Source organism: Gopherus flavomarginatus, chromosome 8 (assembly GCF_025201925.1).
Source record: "Gopherus flavomarginatus isolate rGopFla2 chromosome 8, rGopFla2.mat.asm, whole genome shotgun sequence".
NCBI classification, from domain to species: Eukaryota; Metazoa; Chordata; order Testudines; family Testudinidae; genus Gopherus; species Gopherus flavomarginatus.
In genome coordinates, this window is record NC_066624.1 from 81,560,887 (window position 1) to 81,580,954 (window position 20,068).

The following is a 20,068-nucleotide window of genomic DNA, read 5'->3' on the forward strand; positions in this document are numbered from 1 at the left end:
CCGGGCCCCGCGTCGCTCTTTGGGGAGCCCTTGGAACGCCGGGGCTCTACAGACCAGCTCGCCCCAGCTGCTATTCTCCTTCTGGCCGCCAGGGGGCAGCAGGAGCGACTTCGAGACAGCGCGGGCGGGGAAAGGGTGCGCTGACGCGTGGGGCCCCGCCCCGGCAGCGGGAGGCGGAGTGAGGAGCTCGGCTGCGTGCGACCTGCCCGGCCTCTCGGGCGCCCGGCGGGAGGGGAAGAGGACTGTTACTTGGCGGCTCGGAGCAGGCGCTACCGCAGTTCGGCTGGGAGTCTCTGCCGCCCGGACACGCACAGCGCTCGCCCCGCCGCCATGTCCAAGGAGGAGAAGAAGCCGTTCAGCCAGACCATGGCCGAGTGGCGGCAGTTCGTGTACAACCCGCGCAGCGGCGAGTTTCTGGGGCGCACGGCCAAGAGCTGGGGTAAGGGACTGGCGGGGGCCCGGCCAGGAGCCGGGGGTGGGTGGGTGAAGAGGTGAAGGAGCCGTTGGCGGGGGGCAGGGTGGGGCTGCCGGCGGGGGGAGCCACGCGGCGGTTCTCTGGAAGCCGTTACTTTCGCCGCGTTCTGATCTAAAAATAGCCTATGGTAGTGCGCCGGGGGGCGGGGGTCTCGGAGCCCGCGTGCTGGTTCCGCGGCACCCGCCCCGCCTTTCCTGTTCGTCTTGCTCGGGGCGGGCTGGTGGGGTTGATGTTCGGGCCGCCACGGCAGTGGCTGAGGGAAGCATCTCTCCGTACGTCCCCAGCTGATTCACTCTCCGCGTACATGCTGCAGTGGTGCTCAGCCCTCCTTCTCCGTGTCCGCTGCGTAGGGATGGGGAGGAAGGAGGAGTCTGGTGGCGTAACTGTAGCAGGTTACAGCTGCAAACTCCCGATGCCAAGACAGGGGCCATCTCCCTCCTCGCTGATCTCTTCTGTGGTATTGCTGCAGCCACACGCGTGTCATGCTCCCACATATTCCTTATTGGCATGACAGTTTGGGGAGCTCTGACCTGTCAGTGGTGAATGAGGTGTGCTGCTGCTGCTGCTGAAGGTGGTGGAGAGGTCTGGTCTTTGAGTTGTCAGTTTGCCCACAGCTTTTGAAAATAGCAGGGATGGATCTCTAACTTACATTACTTTTGCTTAAGGTTGACGCTAGATTAAATTTTCTGGGATCTTCCTTTACAGATGTGGCTGATAACAGTAGTTTCTCCACATAATGAATACTGTGCTTTGATTCCCTCCCTCATTTTCCCGCTGCCTCTGCTGGGAGCTGTAACAGGAGGGAGATGAAATCGCGTTGTTCTCCCAAATTCTTAAACTACAATAGTGGGGGAAATAATTCATATTAAAGTGGTGTATAAATGTTAAGTATTAATAAACTACTCCACTTCTCAAGGGAAATGTATATTTCTTGTAAAAGCTGCAAAGAATCCTGTGGCACCTTATAGACTAACAGACGTTTTGGAGCATGAGCTTTCGTGGGTGAATACCCACTTCCTCAGGTATTTCTTGGCTTCAGATAGCACACTACCTGCTCCTGAAATTTTGATACAGTTGAGATATTTAAATAGCTGTGCTTATAAAATGAACAAGAATTTCAGCATGGTGTTGAGCAGTGCTGGGCATATGCACGCCCTGGTACAAACTCCATGAGTAGTAACACACAACATGCAGGTTGTGTGCTCTCAGGTTGCCTGTCAGGAGAGGGCGCTGTTTCTGATATGAGCTCTCCTCTATTCAGACAGAAATATGATCCTGCTAGCTGCTCTGCTACTCAAATAGAGGAGGAGGAAGAGAGGAAATTTCCAGTCTGTTGTTGTCTTGTGACTTCTCTGTTCAGGCACCCCATCAGCAGGTTCTCTTAAAGTGTGTGGGTTGAATGAATGAGTGTGTGGTTAAGTGATCATAGAAGCATATTTGTGTACTGAAACAGCATTAACTATAAGTGCTTTAGAAATGCTTAGCATATCTTAAGGAAAAACAAAGATATTTATCAATCATAGAATATCAGGGTTGGAAGGGACCTCAGGAGGTCATCTAGTCCAACCCATTGTTCAAAGCAGGGCCAATCCCCAGACAGATTTTTGCCCCAGATTCCCAAATGGCCCCCCTCAAGAATTGAACTTAAAACCCTGGATTTAGCAGGCCGTTGCTCAAACCACTGAACTAGTCTCTCCTCACCAATGATTGGGCTTGGCAGAATTTGTTTTTTTGTTTTTTTAATAATTTTGACATATGATACGGATGTTTATTTTTAAGCATTTTTATCTATTTACATTTCCACAGTTGCAGGAAATCATGGGTGTCAGACAGTGAGTGGGGGTCCGATGATTATTTAATGACAGTAGAAATTCAAAAAGTTAGCTTTATAACCATTAAGACACAAATTATCAACTTCACAGGTCAAAATATACAAAACAAATATTCTTAAATCAATATTTAAGTTCTTAAGCAGCATTTTTCTTATGTTGCCTATCTGTAAATTTCATCAATGGAAATATTTTTTTGACAGCTTGTATATGTATGGTGAAATCAGTGTTTTCTGACAATTACTGATAAAAATTGAACCCTTTCAAGCTTGTAACTTACTTTACTAGAGAGCAGCTTTGTAATACTGCCATCCTGGTCTCTTCCTGTGCCATGGCATACTGTCTATAAAATTGTTTTTAATAGCAAACCTACCTTAATCCGGAGTTGAGTGATTGTTCTATTTTATAGCCAAATCACTCAGTAAAGATACTTTCCCATTTCAAGAACAAATGCAATAAATATGTTTATATAGAGGTTGATTAGTACTTTATGTAATGTTGTACTTAATTTGTTCTTTAACAGGAGTTTAGGTAATAGATGTGTGGTAAAGAGAGTAAATATTCCTAAGTAATTACTCCTTTATGTCAATGCTTAATTCTGCATTCACACAAATCATTTTGTATGGTATGGGGATGTTAGTTTAGACTTTTCATGCTTAATATATTGAACCTGTTATGTCTGGCTACTTAAATATTTCTGAAATTTTGAGTCTTCAGTTTATCTTCATCCATTCATATCTGACTTTTGAGGATAACTGCTAAGAAGAAAAATTTGTATTTGATTACAAATTAAAATTGTTTGCCTTGCAACTTTTAAACTGCTCTGCCAGCACTATGGGAAAGAGGTGGGAGGCTGTTGTTTACCAACTCCCTTGGGAGCAGTTTAAGCAGCTGCTGTCCCTTTCTTGTTACCCTTTCTGCTGGGTAGTTCAACTCGTTCTGTCTGAGGTAAGGGGAATACCTAATAAAAGATGGCTCCTCATCTTCAGCTAGCCGCTGGGTATAGTTCAGGAAAGTGCTAAAGAGAGAATTAGTTACGGCTCCCTGATTGTCTGCCCGTGCCCAAGATAGAGCCTTGAGATTGCTCTAACTTCCATCAAGTTGACAGTTTATCTGGAGAACACATTACAGTTGCAGGGAGCCAGAGTGCAACATGTTCAGACTGTTCCCCCTCAATCTCACTGGCCATGTCTGTACTACCATTTATGTTGATATAACTTGCATCTCTCAGGGGTGTGAATAAGCCATTCCCCTCAATGACATAAGTTACGCTGACCTAAATGCTGATGTCGACAGCTACTGCCGCTCATTGGAGGTAGATTAATTAAGTCGGTGGGAGAGCTCTTTCCCATCGGCTTAGAGAAGCTATACTAGACCGCTTATAGCGGCGCAGCTGCAAGCTATTTAGTGTCGCTATAGCTTCTGACATGGCCACTGCACGAGTAGCTGCAAATAGGGAGACGCATAGGAGCTGGTTTTGCTAGAATCTATGCTTACAGAGGATTTCTCCATGGCAGGGGAACATCCAGGAAAGGAAATGCTGGTCGTTTCTGCCGGTCTTACCTGCTGAACAGGGTGAAGAATCTGTTTTAAAGTATTGATTGTAGATGCTTGACCACCAGAATTTTTGGCTGAAAAAGGAGGATGCTACTGAGTAATATGTGATTTGACTGGGTGTGTATATTGAGAGGTGTTTCAATAAATAGCCTCTATTTCTCCTGCCTCCTTAAGAGACTACTGAAGACTTTTTCTTAACTTTGTGTGTGTGTCCTCCTTTTTCGTTGTGTCTCATTGTTGAAAGAATGTGCTATGTTTCTTTTTGAAGATGTGAAGTTCGGTAGTGAATGATGCACAATGGTGATGTGACTTAGGCAGAAGGTATTGCTTAGGAGATCAGCTGCTGCATGCATTTGGGCCTGTTTGGCACTGTTTTAAGATTGATGCACTCATTTAATAAAAACTGTAACTCTACAATAGGAAATGATATACAAAAATATAAATACAAATCAAGGTTCTTTAGCATTTCCTGTGAAAAATAGGGAAAATAGTATACACAGAAAACATAATATAAGCTAACAGGCAAAGATATGGTAATTATCTAAAAATGTGACAATGTTATTTTCAGTGCCTGAAATTGGTAAAGATCTATAACCCTACCATGGTTAATTGAAACACTTTCACTAACTCCTTTTAATTTTTCAGTGTTTACAGAAGTAAAGAAAGCTCTCCTGTCCCTTCATCCAAACTACAGGTGGAATTTAAGTTGATGGCTCTGATTGTCTAGCATGTTTACCATTAATTTTATTAGCCCTTTTCACCTTCTGAGGATATGATTTTTTACACTAGGTATTCAGTTGTCTAAAACGATTATAGGATATCAGCATACTACATGTACTGGCTCAAGGTGCACCATTGAATCTTTATTCATTGTATAGCATATTCTTTGTTGTATAGAGCATAATCTGAGTTTTTCATAAAAAACTGTGTATTTTCCTGATCTAGCATCTTCAATAATAATGGATTACCCATGAATATAGCATGGTGGTAAGTACTACTGTCTAGTAGTGCAGTTAATTCAATCATTATGCATTATCAGGATTTACACACACCCTCCCCTCCCATGCTCCTCCCCATGAACGCTCTTATTTCACATTATCATGACTTTGGAAATGTGGTTGATTCATGTTCCTCTTATGATCTATTTGTGGAACATACCGTATTACAGGAATGCAGTCAGCCCTGAATGATCGTTAAAGTACTGTATTCATTGCAATATATATTAATGTAAAGACTATAAAATTGTGATAGTTGTTTTGTCTTTTATATACTATTTCATAGGCATACAAGAAAATAAATTATACTACCCATAGGTAAAAATTTGTGTAACTTTCTAAATTAATCAAATATGAAATATTGGATTTTTTTTAAATTTATACGTAATACTTTATTATATTCACACTTCATGAAGTGTGAGTTCTCTGTCAAAACTGTGATTCTTAGGGTTGGAACTGTCCTCTGTCATAAATTGACCAGTTGTGGTAAAACATGCACAGAATAAATTTACCTATAAATTCCTAAATGTTAAAAATTAGGAAAGCTAATTATTTGCTACAGATCATATTAACTTAATGAGTACTGGATATATACAGCATTACATGGGGCAACTCCATCACAGAGAGGCCCACTGGTGAATACTCTTACTTTAATACTCTCTGCTTCATTGAAATATTTCAATGGCTGTTTCCTTGAAGAGACTGAACATTCTGCATACTAGTATTTAACTTTTTTCTCTTCTATTTCAGGTTGATGAAGTGCTGTTTTACTAGATTAACCAGCTTCCTTTTAGTTTAAATTAATGTACCAGCATACAACCTGCTGGTGATTTCACACCCACTATTGTATATCACTGAACCTTGACTAAAAGGTGAAAGGCAACTCCCATTAATTGTCAGGTGTTAATTCTATAAAGTTTTAATTTTATGATTTGTATAGGATACAAAACTGCATTAAAAATAATGGGATTTACCTTACTCCATATGCAGGCTCCACTGGTATGTAATGGTATGTGTGTGATTTCAGCAAGACATTGGTTGAGTGTTGCACTAAGAGGGAGTACTTCATGGGAGCTGCAATATAAAGTGAAGGGGAGAAGAGAAGCTTAAAATAAGGCTGATGGTTGGGACATTGGACATATAGCACAGCTTCTCTCATGAGATCTGAAAGCACTTTTAAAGACATCAGACTTGCGCGGACTCCACACAGAATTTTTTTAAAGGGACAAAGTCAACTTAAAAATCGCACTTTGGTCAGAAACCTTCTACCTAACACTTTTACAAGTAACGCCTAAAATTACAATAGCTGAAAAAAATTCTATCTCATTTATATATTTGACAGCCCTTTGTGTATATTCAGTTTTACTGTTTTGCCTGCATAATCTGTAAGTTTTTTGCTTTTTGAATGGAATTTTCACACTGCAGCAAGGAGGAAAAAATATTAAAACAAACAAAAAAAGAACAACAGTGTGATTGTAAAGCACCCAGAATGGAAAGAGGACACTTTGGCAGGTGTAGTACCTGGAGCTACTTCCAGTTAATTTTTTGAAATTGACTAGACTTCAATATTACCCTTCCTCCAATCTGGCATAAAAAAAAAGGTAGTCACATCTGTGATGAAATACAGCTACTGTCTAGCACAGGGGTCTCAAACTTAAATGACCACGAGGGCCACATGAGGACTAGTACATTGGCCCCGAGAGCCGCATTACTGACACCTCCCCCCTCAGCCCCACCCCCACTCCACCCCTTCCATGAGGCCCCACCCCTTCCCTGCCCCCATTCCAACCCCTTCCCCGAAATCCCCACCCCAGGGGGTGAGGGGTGTGGGATGGGCAGGGGGCTCAGGGCAGGGAGTTGGTGGGTGCAGGAGGGGTGCAGCAGGGGCTCAGGGCAGTGGGTTGGGTGCAGGAGGGGTGAACGGTGTGGCAGGGGGTCGGGTGCAGCGAAGGGAATTGGGGTGCAGGAGTGGTGCAGGGTGCAGCAGGGGGCTCAGGGCAGGGGATCGGGTGCAGGGTGCGGCAGGTGGCTCAGGGAAGGGGGTTGTGGTACAGCAGGGGGCTCAGAGCAGGGGGTCAGGGTGCAGGGTACAGCAGGGGGTTGGGGTGCAGCAGGGGGCTCAAGGCAGTGGGTTGGGCAGCAGGAGGGCTGTGGCAGGGGGTCAGGGTGCAGGGTGTGGCACAGGGCTCAGGGCAGGGGGTTTGACTGCAGGAGGGGCTCGGGGGGCGGGCTCCCTGCCTGCCTGCCGCCCTGCCCCCGTGCTGCTCTGGGAAACAGCTGGAACATGGAGGAGCAAGGCCACAGGGGCATGTGTTGCTGTTGCTTCAGGCACCTGCACCCCCCGCAGCATCTCCCATTGGCCAGGAATGGAGAACCGTGGCCAATGGGAGCTGCTAGGGGCGGTGCCTGAAGCAACAGCAACACACGCCCCTGCGCCTCTGTTCTCCCACGTTCTTTCCACTTCCTGGAGCGGCGCAGGCCCAGGTGCGCGTCGGGCCAGAGCCGCTCTAGGTAAACACTGGGCGAGGGCGGGGGGGCTGTGAGGAGCTTGCGGGCCGCAAAAAATAACTATGCGGGCCGCATGTTTGAGACCCCTGGTCTAGCAGCACACGGCAACGTTGTATATCTTATCCATCATATAATATTACCCATTGCATTTTGTGGAGTTCGGTTAAATTGTAAGTGCTTGGAGGCAGGGACCATATCTATCTTGTCTGGTATGGTATTGAGTCAACTGTCAGTTCATAACAATAAGGAACAGATTATGTACTTTAAATTCACAGCCTACCTTAATCTGAATTAACTTTCAAGTATAGACAAGCCTTTATTAAATGATAGTTTGGTACAGGAATCAAAGAATGCCATATTCTATAGAAATCATAGAGGGCATTTTAGGTAGATAGAATATAATCAAGTGGTCAGCGGTTTTGTTTTTATGTGCTGTAATGACTGCACCTCCAGTTACACAGTGTATCCAGCAGTATATTATGGTGTTCAGAGTACTACCTGCTAAATCCCCACCACTACTTCAGCACATCAGTTTACATGGAAGCGTATCATTCAGGACAGCCACACCCTGTCAATTTAGTTTAAGATCTGGCGGATCTGAGCTCAAATTTATATTGTTTTTTTTTAATCTAATAGAAGCAGACAAGGCAGAATGAAAATCTATAAGAACACTTGCAGGTTTTTAGATATGAAAGAGACACAGATGGATATTCAGCAACTAACATTTTTTAACATTCAGATTTCACTCAGTGCATTTGACTAGTGGATACTTTGGATTCAGTGCATTCTTGCAGTGCTTGGTTTTTATGAAAACATAGGAATTTTTTTCTGTCTAAATTAAGAACTTGTTGGCATTTCTTATGTAAGCTTATGTAAGTTCTTCTTAACAAAAGATATAACTTATAAACTGGACATTAAAGCATAAGCATTTCATGTGTGAGGCTTGATACTGTAGGTGTAGGTGGTGAGTTTCTGGTTATATGCTTGTTACTTTTCCTACAATCTTTTAAATTTGTTTTCTTTGTCAGCCAATGAGACAAAAGGAATTGTCCAGTGATATTTGGAATGGTAACCTGTATTACAGGTCTGGTGACCTACTCTTTCCTCCTTCACTCTCTACAAAAGATGTCATATGTCACTAGAAATGGTAAAAACAGTCTCTGATGGGTAGATAGCTGTCTCCTCTGAGTAACAGTTTTTTCCTGACATGCCAAGGAGTACTGTTACACTGTGAATTCATTTAAATCAGTAGTACACAGACTGTACTTAACTATTCCATAAAGTAAGCTAATGCTTGCTGGTTGGTATGAGAATTCAAATCTAGCAATGATATGCTGTAGCCTAGCAAATTACACTTAACATAATTATTAAAAATCTATGGTAAAAATAGGTGTGGGTTTCATATACTGGATAGGCTATCCATAAAAATATTTAAATTAGATTTGTTAGAAAAAGCTAAACAAGCCACTACAGTCAAGATGTTGGTTTTATGTTCAAGTATTATAAAAATATTCCATCTTAAAGAATGACCTAAAAGATCATAAAATTATTTTTATAAACTTAAGGAAAGTCCATCTAGTCCTCTTCCCTCCTACTCACTCAAGGAGGACCTGTGAGGTATCTGAGCTCCAGGAGTAAGAGGCAGGGTGTTGGATTTTTAACAAATCTGAATTTTTAATGCAAAAAAACAAAGCTTGAGGTGTAGAAAGGGTTTGCGAGAGAACCTTTTCAGGCTTTTAGACATCGTAAAGAAGCAAAAAAAGCATGTCTCTTTTTAGCTTAATGGATAAGCAAATCAACATAACTGAATCAAATAACTTTACATTCATATAATGCCTTTTACTGTGAAGTGTTTCACAGAAGTGTTCTTATCTCCCTTCCCTGCTACTGAAATGCAGTAGCTATTCTGCATTGGCAACGCTCCGTGATTATTATTATTTTTTATTATTATTAGCAGAAATGGCACAATAATTTCTGCAACTGGGGAAAATCTGGGCAGATAGAACATAATTATCTTTAATATCTGTGCTCTTATGGCAATTTCTATTAATGAGTTGAATGCTGCCAAAACCTGCATATTTACTAATCCAGGGGTTCTCAAACGGGGTCGGGACCCCTCAGGGGGTCGCAAGGTTATTACATGGGGGATCGTGAGCTGTCAGCCTCCACCCCAAACCTCACTTTGCCTCCAGCATTTATAATGGTGTTTAATATATAAACAAGTGTTTTTAATTTATAAGGGGGGTTACACTCAGAGGCTTGCTATGTAAAAGGGGTCACCAATACAATAGTTTGAGAACCACTGTACTAATCATTCATATTGAACAATCAGTTTCATTGTTTGAATTAAACAGTTCTAAAACTAGATGTTTGTTGCCAGAATAAAGACAATCTTGCTGACTAGATTGAAGTTGTGACCGGCTATGTTGTCATTAATTTTGTTGAAATGTTGATCTTGCTTTTGACTCCTCTGAAGAAATAGCATTTTGATTTAAAATTTAGAAACTAGGTGTGAGAGAAACTTTTATCTCCTTTAGTGTCTTAGACTTGATTTTATTCCACTGTCTATAATATTTGTTTCAACCTCTAAACTCTCTTCTATTCTATGTCTAAAACACTGTCCATCACCTCTCCAACTCATGGCATGCATACTCCACTCATCTGAGCTCTTTTTACTGCTGCTCAAATCCCCTCCCATGCACGTCTCCTTTTACCTTACTATTGTCTTCCTCTCTATGACCCCTTAGTCTTGTCTCTCCAGATGAAAACATTAAATTCCCTTGTTCATTATGCTGAAATCATTGTGATTTGGGTAATACAAGTATTCATTCTGTAGTTCAGGAGCTAATGTTTCTCTTTATACGGGTTTATTTAAAATATATGTTGGTGGTACTGTAGAGTACGTACGAATCCTACTCTGTTGAATTGATGCTATATATTTAATATGAACTGGCTCAGTTCTTCAGCAGATTTAAAAAATCATACTTGATGGTGTTGATTTCATTTCCTTATATGTACTACAAGAGATATGTCACCAAGACATATGAAATAAAACTTAAACTGAAGTTTTAAACAATATTTAAAATAACTATAACCTAATCTAATGAACCAAAAAAAATTTGCTACAAAAGAAGCTATCTTAGTAGAGAGGATTTTAGGGACATGACATCAAGGAGGGAAATACTGTAGGCCTGCTTCACTTGTTTGAGTTCAGAATTGGCTGTTGCTGTAGTCAATAAATAAAATTTGGGTTTTTTTCTGACTTCTGTAGGAGTCCTGCTGATCTTCAAACAGGAAATCTTCACAATTTACTGTTAACTCTCTATGTGATCAGGACTTTGAGATTGTCTGAAGAAGTGATATAATTTATAGTATGACGTTTCTTTCCTTTCTGCATTTGTCCTCAAAATTAAATGGTCAAGATAGAGCAGAGTTCAGGCTTTCCCTGCAGGAACAGTTCATCCACAGCATGGAGGCTTGAAGGTTTGTGGGATAGAAAAGTTTGCCAAAAATCAGACTCCCTTCTATCTGTATGTATTTGAGAAAATAAAGCTTTTTAGCAGGAAAACTATTTGTTGCTGAACCCAGTGTTCTGAAAGTTCAAAAAATGCTTCTGGCCATTTGAATTGAATTTTAAATTTGCACGGTTAAATCTCCTTCTGGGATTCCGTAGCTTGTCGGGGAAACATCCTTCTGTTTAATATCTTGTGTAACGTGTTCTTGGTGACATATCTCTTGTCGTACATATAAGGAAATGAATTTATTGTTTTAAGTGTTAGGCTCACATGCTGTTGGTTACTAAATACCAGATGGGATGATAGTATAATATCCAGCTGCAATTATTTTTAAAGCAAAAATTTATCAATTTAGAGAGATTATTGGGCATACAATTTAGTGGCTAAACTGTAAACTAGTTTCTGTTGTGAATTTAAAAATGTGTAGTAGTGCAGGACAAAACTGACAATTTCTCACGATTCTAAAATGTCTTCATAGCTGTAATCTATTGCATAGCTTCAAAAAATTCCCTATAGCATCCATACAGTGTTAATTTCATCTGCTTTTTCTGCAACAGAAGTTAGTCATTTTCTGAGCTGTATGTGTTATTTACATTGGCTGCACTTGAAGTAGCACAAGGAAATAAACCAAATCAACCAATTTGGTCTGTGCTGTTAACACAAGTCCATGTTTGTTAAATGGAATGTGTCAGTGTTGTACTAAACGAAACTTTTCATATTAATTGCTGAGAGTGCAGAAAAATTGTGAAAAATAGAGCTTCTTGGTTGTAGCTTGCTATAAAAAGAGTTTTAAGCTATGTTTCTAGTCCAAAGACACTCAGAAATCAGGTCTCGTAAACAAGGTCATGACACTTTTAGATTTTTAGAGTCCCTTCTGTTTACTGACCGACATTTATTACCTTTTACTTATGCTATCCTGTCAGAGCTAACACAGCTAGCTACATCAGTGTGAGCTGAATTTTTCTTCTGTTTATTTCTCACCTATTGGTCAGAGTGTAAGATGAAGTGGTCAGACAACCTAATTAATGACGTGAGCAGGTCAGGGTTCTTATACTTTTTAACTTTTTTTTTTTTTTACAATAATGTGCCTGCTGCTTTTTAGACAATCTCCATTCAGAATCATGCAGAACATCTCTCCCTTCCTTCTGATCACAAAATCCTGTAGCAACTTGTAGCAGTTGTTCATATGGAAAAATGATAATAGAGAAATATTTAATACGCTGAGTTTCCTTAAATGAAACTTGGTAACTGGAAATTAGGAGACCTTATGACTAGTCAGCTCTTCGTATAGTTTTGGACTCTCTGTAGAGTTACCAGTAAACCTTAATTTTAAATGATCAGACATACACAAATTAGAACTGGCCTTGGTCATTATTCAGCGTTTTGGCTGGGAAGAAGACGAGAAGATGCAGAGTCCCATCTGTACTTTTTCCAAAGTATTTAGGGAGGAAGTGGGTTGATTGGGTGGGGGGGGGGGAGGGGATGGAACCAGACAATTAGAGTGAAACAGGCAGAAATTACAAAATTTTGAAAGTATTTACTCTTAGTTTAAAAAGAAAACCCCAAATTTGCCATTCCTGATCTAGTGACCAGATTCTCTTGTGGTACAGAGGGAGTGGAATCTGCTTCTAATCCCTTCACTCCCATCCAAAAAAGGAGAGGAGAGTCCCCTGTGGGCATAGAGTTGGCATAGCTATCTTCAAATGTTGCTCTCTTCATAGCCCCAGTACAATATGTGTGTGGCAGGTGCTATGGTGATGCTCAGCAGGCAGGCAGTCCCTTGGCAACTATTGCCAGCTGGTGGATGTTAGAGCAGTTCCTAGGAGAAAGCATAAACTTGGTGCAGCAGAGAATCTGGACTCAGATCTTTTAAGTAAGAGAAATGATTTACCCTATATTGTTGAATGCCATTTGTATGAATGGACACCTTAACCTTGAGATTTCTAACTGTTACTGCCTGAGAACTGAGTTTGAAGTACGGCTTCTAAGGTAGGCAGTCACTCACAAGTTAGCAAATGATTTGGTAAAGCCGGCCATGGTGTGGGAAAATATTTGTATTGGACTGCTTAGTCATCTACTAGAACTGTATTTCCAAAATGTTTGGAGATTATTTTCACTTTTGCTAAAGTACAAAAAAAAAGTGTGAAATCAGAATGAAATAGCTTTTTTTTACTACATTCATATTGAGAAGAGGGAAATATAAATTTACAAGAATATCCTTTGCTTCTGTGGGCAACTGTGTACAGGCAAGACATAGTGAGGAAAGAGTGAGAAGCGGGCATTCAAAACTGAGAAGCCAAACAAACCACAAAAGAGAAGATGAGGAGAAATAGGAGTGGTGCTGTTCTCTTCCCTCCTAGGAGAGAGGAAATTCCAAATTTGATATTTTAGCTACCATGTAAGAATGCAAAATATGGGGTCTTCCTGGGAAAGACACCTGGTTTGAAATCAGCGTATGTTCTCCCTTGCCCCATAGTCTCCATGGTAGCTGGGATCGTTGTGTGCACCATAGTGCTTTATCTTAAACCTTAGACGACTACTTCAAGTGATCGCTCATGTGTATTCCACAATAGGTGTGCGTGCTCACCACGTGCACCAGTGCCGGAAGTTTTCCCCCTAGCAGTACCTGTAGGGGGGAGAGCCCCCTCTGGCGTGGTATAAGGGGAACTGCGTGCTCCCACCACCCTAAATTCCTTCTTGCCTCCAGTGAAGGTGGGTCGGAACTGCTCTGCTCCAGCTTTGCTGTACCTCGTCCCCAGAACTGTTTATTCATTTAGTACCTGTAGTTAGTTTAGTTAGTCAGTGAGCCTGGGCTGGGGCATGCCTCGAGCTCCGGGATTTAAGTTGTGCAGTTCTTGTCAGCGTTCTATGTCAAGAAGCGACCCCGCACACAGGCTGTTTGCGCTGCTTGGGAGAAACTCATATCAGCAAGAGGTGCAAGATTTGCAAATCATTGAACCGAAAGAGAGAGGGACATTTAGGCTCCTAGCCATTTTGATGGAGTCGGCGCTGACCCCGGCACCCCGCTCCAAGCCAGTACCAGGCACTGCGGTCTCGGTACCCAGTGATCTGTTGGTGCCATCGACCAGTTGGCACCAGTCCCCGTCCTCGGGGCACGCCAAGAGGGCCAAGAAGTCTCCCTCTTCGCAGCGGCACCGAGGGAAGTCTGCGACAGAGGGTAGGCCCATGTTGGGCAGTCCTTGATCCCCATCAGGCCCTAGGCGTCCGACTCACATAGAGTGGAATAGCCTGGCCCCTTTGGAACAGGCCACTCTGGATGTCCAGATGCCATCCACGCCTGAAGCCCTCCAGGCGGCTTGGGATGTCTTGTCCATGCCGGTGCTCAGAGTGCCGCTGATGTCGGCCCCATGCTCTAGAGGCAAGCCTCCAGTGGGATCTCCACACTTGCCTCCGGCTCGGTACTGGTCTCAGTCAAGGGAATGTTCCTGATGCTGATCATCGCCCAGCGTCCACTTGGGACAGAGTCCACATGGATCGCCCTTGACGCCAGTCAGACTCTCGGGCTGGGTTCCGTCCAGCCGAGACTTGTGGCACTGGCCCTACTCAGAGTGGATATCGACAGGACCGCAGCGGACGTTGTCGAGAGGGTACCACAGTTGGTCACGGCACGGTCGTTGTTGCTGTTTCTGCTTGGGCTCCTGCTCCAAGTCTCTGCCAAGGCACTGCAGCCCTGGGCGTCGATCGCTGGCGCCTCGCCGTCGCAGGTTTACCCGTTGAGGCGTTCGCGGAGCAGCTGTTACCATCGGTACCAGTCCTCCATGTCGAGATCGCAGTCCTGTGACTGTTGCAAATCCTGGCACCACCACTCCTCTCGGTCAGCAGATCCTACACCAGCCCAGTCTCCATTCGTAGCCGTCCTTCAATTGGCCAGACCGGGCAGCTGGCCCCACCGGTGCCACAGCAGGTGCAGTAGCACCGAGCATTCTGGCCAGCCCGGTGAGGACTGTGGCCTCCGGCGCAGCCCTCAGTGGGAGCTCGCTTGGTGGTCTGAGCTTCGGAAGCACCGTCAGCCTCTCTCTCCAGACCTCCGACGAAGGAGTCAGTGGGACGCTCGTCCTCAGCACCACGCCCGGAGTCTGACCAGGTGGTGGATCCTCCAGTGCTAGCCGACACCCAAAGCACTGCACCGGCCTCTTCACTCCACCTGGAGGAGGCGATTGCCACCCCGCCTCCCTCTATTCTGCAGGGGGACTTCAGGGCCCACCAAGAGCTCTTAACGAGCGTGGCAGCAAACCTCCATTTCCAGGCAGAGGAGATGGAGGAGCGCTCAGACTCCCTGTTCAACATGTGGTCCCCATCGGCACCGGATAGAGTAGCCTTGCTGCTCCCTGAAGGGGTGGCTAAAATTTCAAATGCCCTGTGGCACACACCGGCCTCATTGGCCCCCATATCAAAAAAGGCAGAACACAAGTCCTGTGTATCCTTAAAGGACATGAGTACCTATATATCCACCTGGCGCCCAACTGCCTGGTGGTTGAGTCGGTCAACCACAGGGAATGACAGAGTCAGTCAGCCCCAACCCCAAAGAACAAAGACTCTTGGAGGCTGGAATCTTTCGGAAGAAAAATGTATTAGTCTTCGAGCTTCCAGTTACGAGTGGCAAACCATCAGGCCCTATTGGGTCGATTCGAATTTAATCTGTGGGGCACCCTACCTAAATTTGAGGTCTCCCTCCAGGAGTGCGATAAGGAGGAGTTCTGGGCGCTGGTGGAGGAAGGGGCAGCGGCAGTTTGGGCTTCCCTTCAGGCTAACTCAGATGCTGCGGACATGGCCATCATGGCTCCTGCTCTTTGGGCTCTCCAGCGAGGCACGATCTTCCATGCAATATTGCCTATTTAATGGGAAAGCTGTTTGCAGAGGAAACAGATACAGGGCTGCATGGCATGAAGGACTTCCGCACAACCCTCCAGACCCTGGGTCTCTATGTCCCGGCTCCGGCAAAACGTAAGTTCAAATGCAGCAGACTCCAACCCTGGCCACCCTCCTGAAGTACAAGGCTGCTCATAAGAAGCAACGGGACTATAAGAGACGCCCTCACAAGCAGTCTCAGCCTCCACCCGAGCCTGGACCCTTCAAGGGCAGGTCTGGAAAAGACTCTGGACTGATTCTTGCCTGCATATTTATACCTGCCTCTGGAAATGTCCACCACATGTGTCTGATGAAGTGGGTGTTCACCCATGAAAGCTTATGCTCCAGTAGTTCTGTTAGTCTATAAGATGTCACAGGACTCTTTGTCGCTTTTTACAGATCCAGACTAACATGGATACCCCTCTGATAGAGGTGGGGAAAAAGGCGATTTGATGGGACGCCAGGGGGCAACCCTCTAGTCCTTGTCAGGGATCCAACCCAGCCGGTTGTGTGCTTTCCTTCCGGAATGGTCTCAGCTCACTTTGGACCACCATATCCAGGGTTACACCCTCCAGTTTATCTCCTCCCCACCCAACCACCGCCTGCTCCTGTCCCTCCTGGGGGACCCCTCGCACGAAGCTCTGCTCGAGCAGGAGGTGGGGCGGCTCTTAGGAGTTGGAGCGATAGAGGCGGTGCCTGAGGAGTTCATGGGCAAGGGGTCCTACTCCCATTATTTCCTTATTCCGAAGGCCAAAGGGGGGTCTCAGGCTCATACTGGACCTATGGGGTCTGAACCAGCACATGGTGAAGCTCAAGTTCTGCATGGTCTCCCTTGCCTTCATCATCCCCTCCCTGGATCCCGGGGACTGGTACACTGCCCTCGATCTACAGGACATGTACTTCCACATCCACGTATTTGAGGGGCACAGGTGCTTTCTCCCTTTTGTGGTGGGACAGAATCATTACCAATTTATGGTCCTCCCATTTGGGCTGTCCACTGCCCCCAGAGTGTTTATAAAATGCATGTCGGTGGTAGTGGCCTACCTCAGATGACGGGGGGTACAGATATTTCCCTGTGTGGATGATTGGCTTGTCAAGGGTACCTAAGGTTCGCAGGTGTGGGATCACGTGGCGCTCCTCCTGTCCATGTGCACCACCTTGGGCCTACTGGTAAACAACACCAAGTCCACGTTAGTCCCAGTCTAGCACATAGAGTTTATTGGGGTGTTCCTGAACTCAGTGTCGGCGGACCTCCCTCCCACCAGACAGGTTTGAGACCCTGAAAGGTCTCATTGACTCGATCACAAGGTTCCTGGTGACAACAGCCAGGGTTTTGGGTCATATGTCGGCATGCACGTATCACTGCTCTACAGCCAAAATGCTTCTGAAATAAATGTAGTCCAACTTTACTAATTCTGGGTCACTGAGAACGAAAATGATGCTTAAAATTGTTGATTGGCTCTAGTTTTCAAGATATGCTATTGGGTCAGTATATACGACCCTTGACTTGGGAATGGCGGAGGATAAGTGAGTTATAAAGGGAAGGGATCTCAATTTAAACCAGAAATGACTAAAATACATTTTTGACTGGATCTATGAATAAATATATGACTGGGTTTGGACAGTACTTGCTTTTTAGGCAAAACAATGAATGATGCAATCTGAAGCTGGTATTGCGTAATACATGATATGAATTGCATCATGTTATTCCTAGAAGTAATGGATGATGCAATCATAACGAAGCTTACATCACTCTGCTGAACAAATGCCCTATATCAGCTCTAGAAATCATACAGTGTGGTGCTCTCTTATTTGTCAGTCTTTGATTTTGCAAAGGGACACATTTCTGTTTAGCCAAAGTGAGCAGAGATGCCTCGTACTTGTGTGAAGAGTGCAGATAACTTCTGCTGTGTTTGTGGTTAAGTGACTTTTGCATCACAAAAGCACAGTATAACCACTATGGTTAAGAAAGCCTATCCCCTTTCTTTTGGCTGCAAAATTGGAGATCAGGACAAGAGGTGGGCCCCACACATATGCTGCAACACTTGTGCAACAAATCTTGGCCAGTGGTTGAACAGAAAAAGGAAATCTATGCCTTTTGCAGTGCCAATGATTTGGAGAGAGCCAACAGATCATACCAGCAATTGTTCCTTCTGCATGGTGCCTCCAGTTGGGAAAGGTGTGTCAAAGAAGAAAAAGTGGACTGTGTATTATCCAAACATTCCATCAGCTATACGCCCAGTACCCCACGGAGAAGGACTGCCGGTTCCTGATGCACCAGAATCATTCTCACTTGAGTCAGAGGAAGAGGAAGAGGATGAAACTTCTGGTCCTGAACCATCAATGTCACAGGACCCACATTTTCTCCCATCCTCCTCCTCTGAACCACACCTCATAACACAAGGTGAACTGAATGAGCTTGTCAGGGATTTGGAACTACCCAAGAGTAAGGCAGAGCTGTTGGGCTCCAGACTACAGCAGTGGAATCTCCTGGCAGGCTATCAGGGCAAATGGAGCCCATCAGTGCTTGCAGACTATTGCTGGACAGTGACAAGAGATGGTCCATTTAATGAATACAAGAGACAAGCCAAGAAGCGCCGAGTAGACACTGAATAGGACTAAACTATGTACATAATAGTTTTTTGCCTTTTGTTTCATAATACATTTTATTGATATAACCCTTTTGCTGATTTTTAAAGTGTTACATAAACAGGACAGGTGAAATATTATCATGTAAAGCAACCATAAACACATGAAAAGACCTAGGTTTACAATTTATGATTAAAACTCTACTATCTACACAATAGACATAGACATAAAATGTAAAAACTTAAATATCTTAGAAACAGTAGCCAATCAATTGTTTTAATTGTCATATTTGAGTTCAGCACAACAAAATACATAATAAATATCACATTTTATCTCTGAAGCAGACCACTTCTCAAAAATTGTAGACCAGTGTATGTGGTCTGTCATTCCAGACTCGGGTTGAGGCCCCTCCAGCTCTGATTGGCCTCGAATTTCTTCGAGGCCATGGACAGGATGGACACTGTGATTACCTCCCTGCGATGGTGGTCCACTCCGAACAAGATGCCCCAAGGGATCCCGTTCAGGGACAGGGCCCTGTCGCTGGAGCTGGTATCTGATGTGTTGGACCTGGGTTGGGGGCCCATTTGTGGTCGGCTCAGGACCTGACCCTAAACATAAACGTCAAGCAATGCAGCTGGCATGTATGGTCTTCTGATTGCACCTGGAGGGCAAGGTAATCAGGGTCCTCACGGACAATGTGGCCTCGATGTTCTGTATCAGCAGGCAAGGCGAGACCCGCTCCTCTGCCCTCTGCCTCGAAGCCCTCAGGCTGTGGGACTTCTGTATAGCCCACAACATCCACCTGAAGGCCTTCCATTTACTGGGCACCCGCAACGAGAGGGTGGATCATTTGAGCAGGGACTTCTCGCAACACGAGTGGTCCCTCCACCTGGAAGTGGCCCACCGGCTCTTCCAGAGGTGGGGAACTCCCTAGGTGGACCTATTCACGGCTCAGCAGAACCGGCGATGCCTCTGGTTCTGCTCCAAGAAGGGCCTGGGAAAGGGGCACTATCTCTGATGCCTTTCTCCTGTCCTGGTCAGGCTGGCTTCTCTATGACTCCCCCCTGTTCTCTCTAATCAGCAGGGTTCTGGAAAAGATAAAGTCGGACAAGGTTCAAGTCCTCCTGATTGCCCTGGCATGGTCCAGGCAATATTGGTACGGGACCCTCACGGGCCTGGCGGTAGCTCCGCTATGGCCATTGCTGCTCCACTCAGACCTGCTCTTACAGGACCAGGACCGCCTCCTCCATCCCAACCTAGCAGTGATTCACCTTACGGAGTGGCTGCTCATTGGAGGAGAGGAAAGGATGTGCTCAGAGTAAGTTCAGTGCGCCCTCTTCGAAAGTAGATGGCCCTCCGCTCACCACTCTTATTTGGTGGGTGGCAGACCAGAGTGTCTTCCCTATGACGGCCCTGATCCAACTTATCCTTGATTACTTTCTCCACCTGAGGGCCCAGGGCCTAGTGACCACGTCCATCAAGATGCACTTGGTGGCCATATTGGCCTTCCATCCGCTGGTGCAAGGACACACGGTGTTTTCCCGTGCTATGACTGGCTGGTTCATTAAGGGTCTAGACTGTCTTTTCCCACATTCTAGACTCCCGGTTCCACAGTGGGACCTAATCCTGGTGTTGGCTCATCTCACCGGGCCCCTGTTTGAACCACTGGCTACGTGCTCCTGGTCTCACCTCTCATGGAAGGTGGCCTTGCTGGTTGCTATCATGTTGGAC

The 20,068-nt window shown here is 44.8% G+C and overlaps 1 protein-coding gene across 2 annotated transcripts in view; it reads left to right on the top strand.

The window, feature by feature from the left end:
• The first annotated feature begins 229 nt into the window (after positions 1-229).
• Positions 230-20,068, top strand: part of ATP1B3 (ATPase Na+/K+ transporting subunit beta 3) — a 73,262-nt gene continuing 53,423 nt past the window's right edge. For both annotated transcript variants that reach the window (XM_050966149.1, XM_050966151.1), the window contains exon 1: positions 230-439. In XM_050966149.1, coding sequence (XP_050822106.1) covers positions 331-439 — 109 coding nt within the window. In that variant the 5' untranslated portion in view covers positions 230-330. The remainder of the gene's footprint in view (positions 440-20,068) is intronic.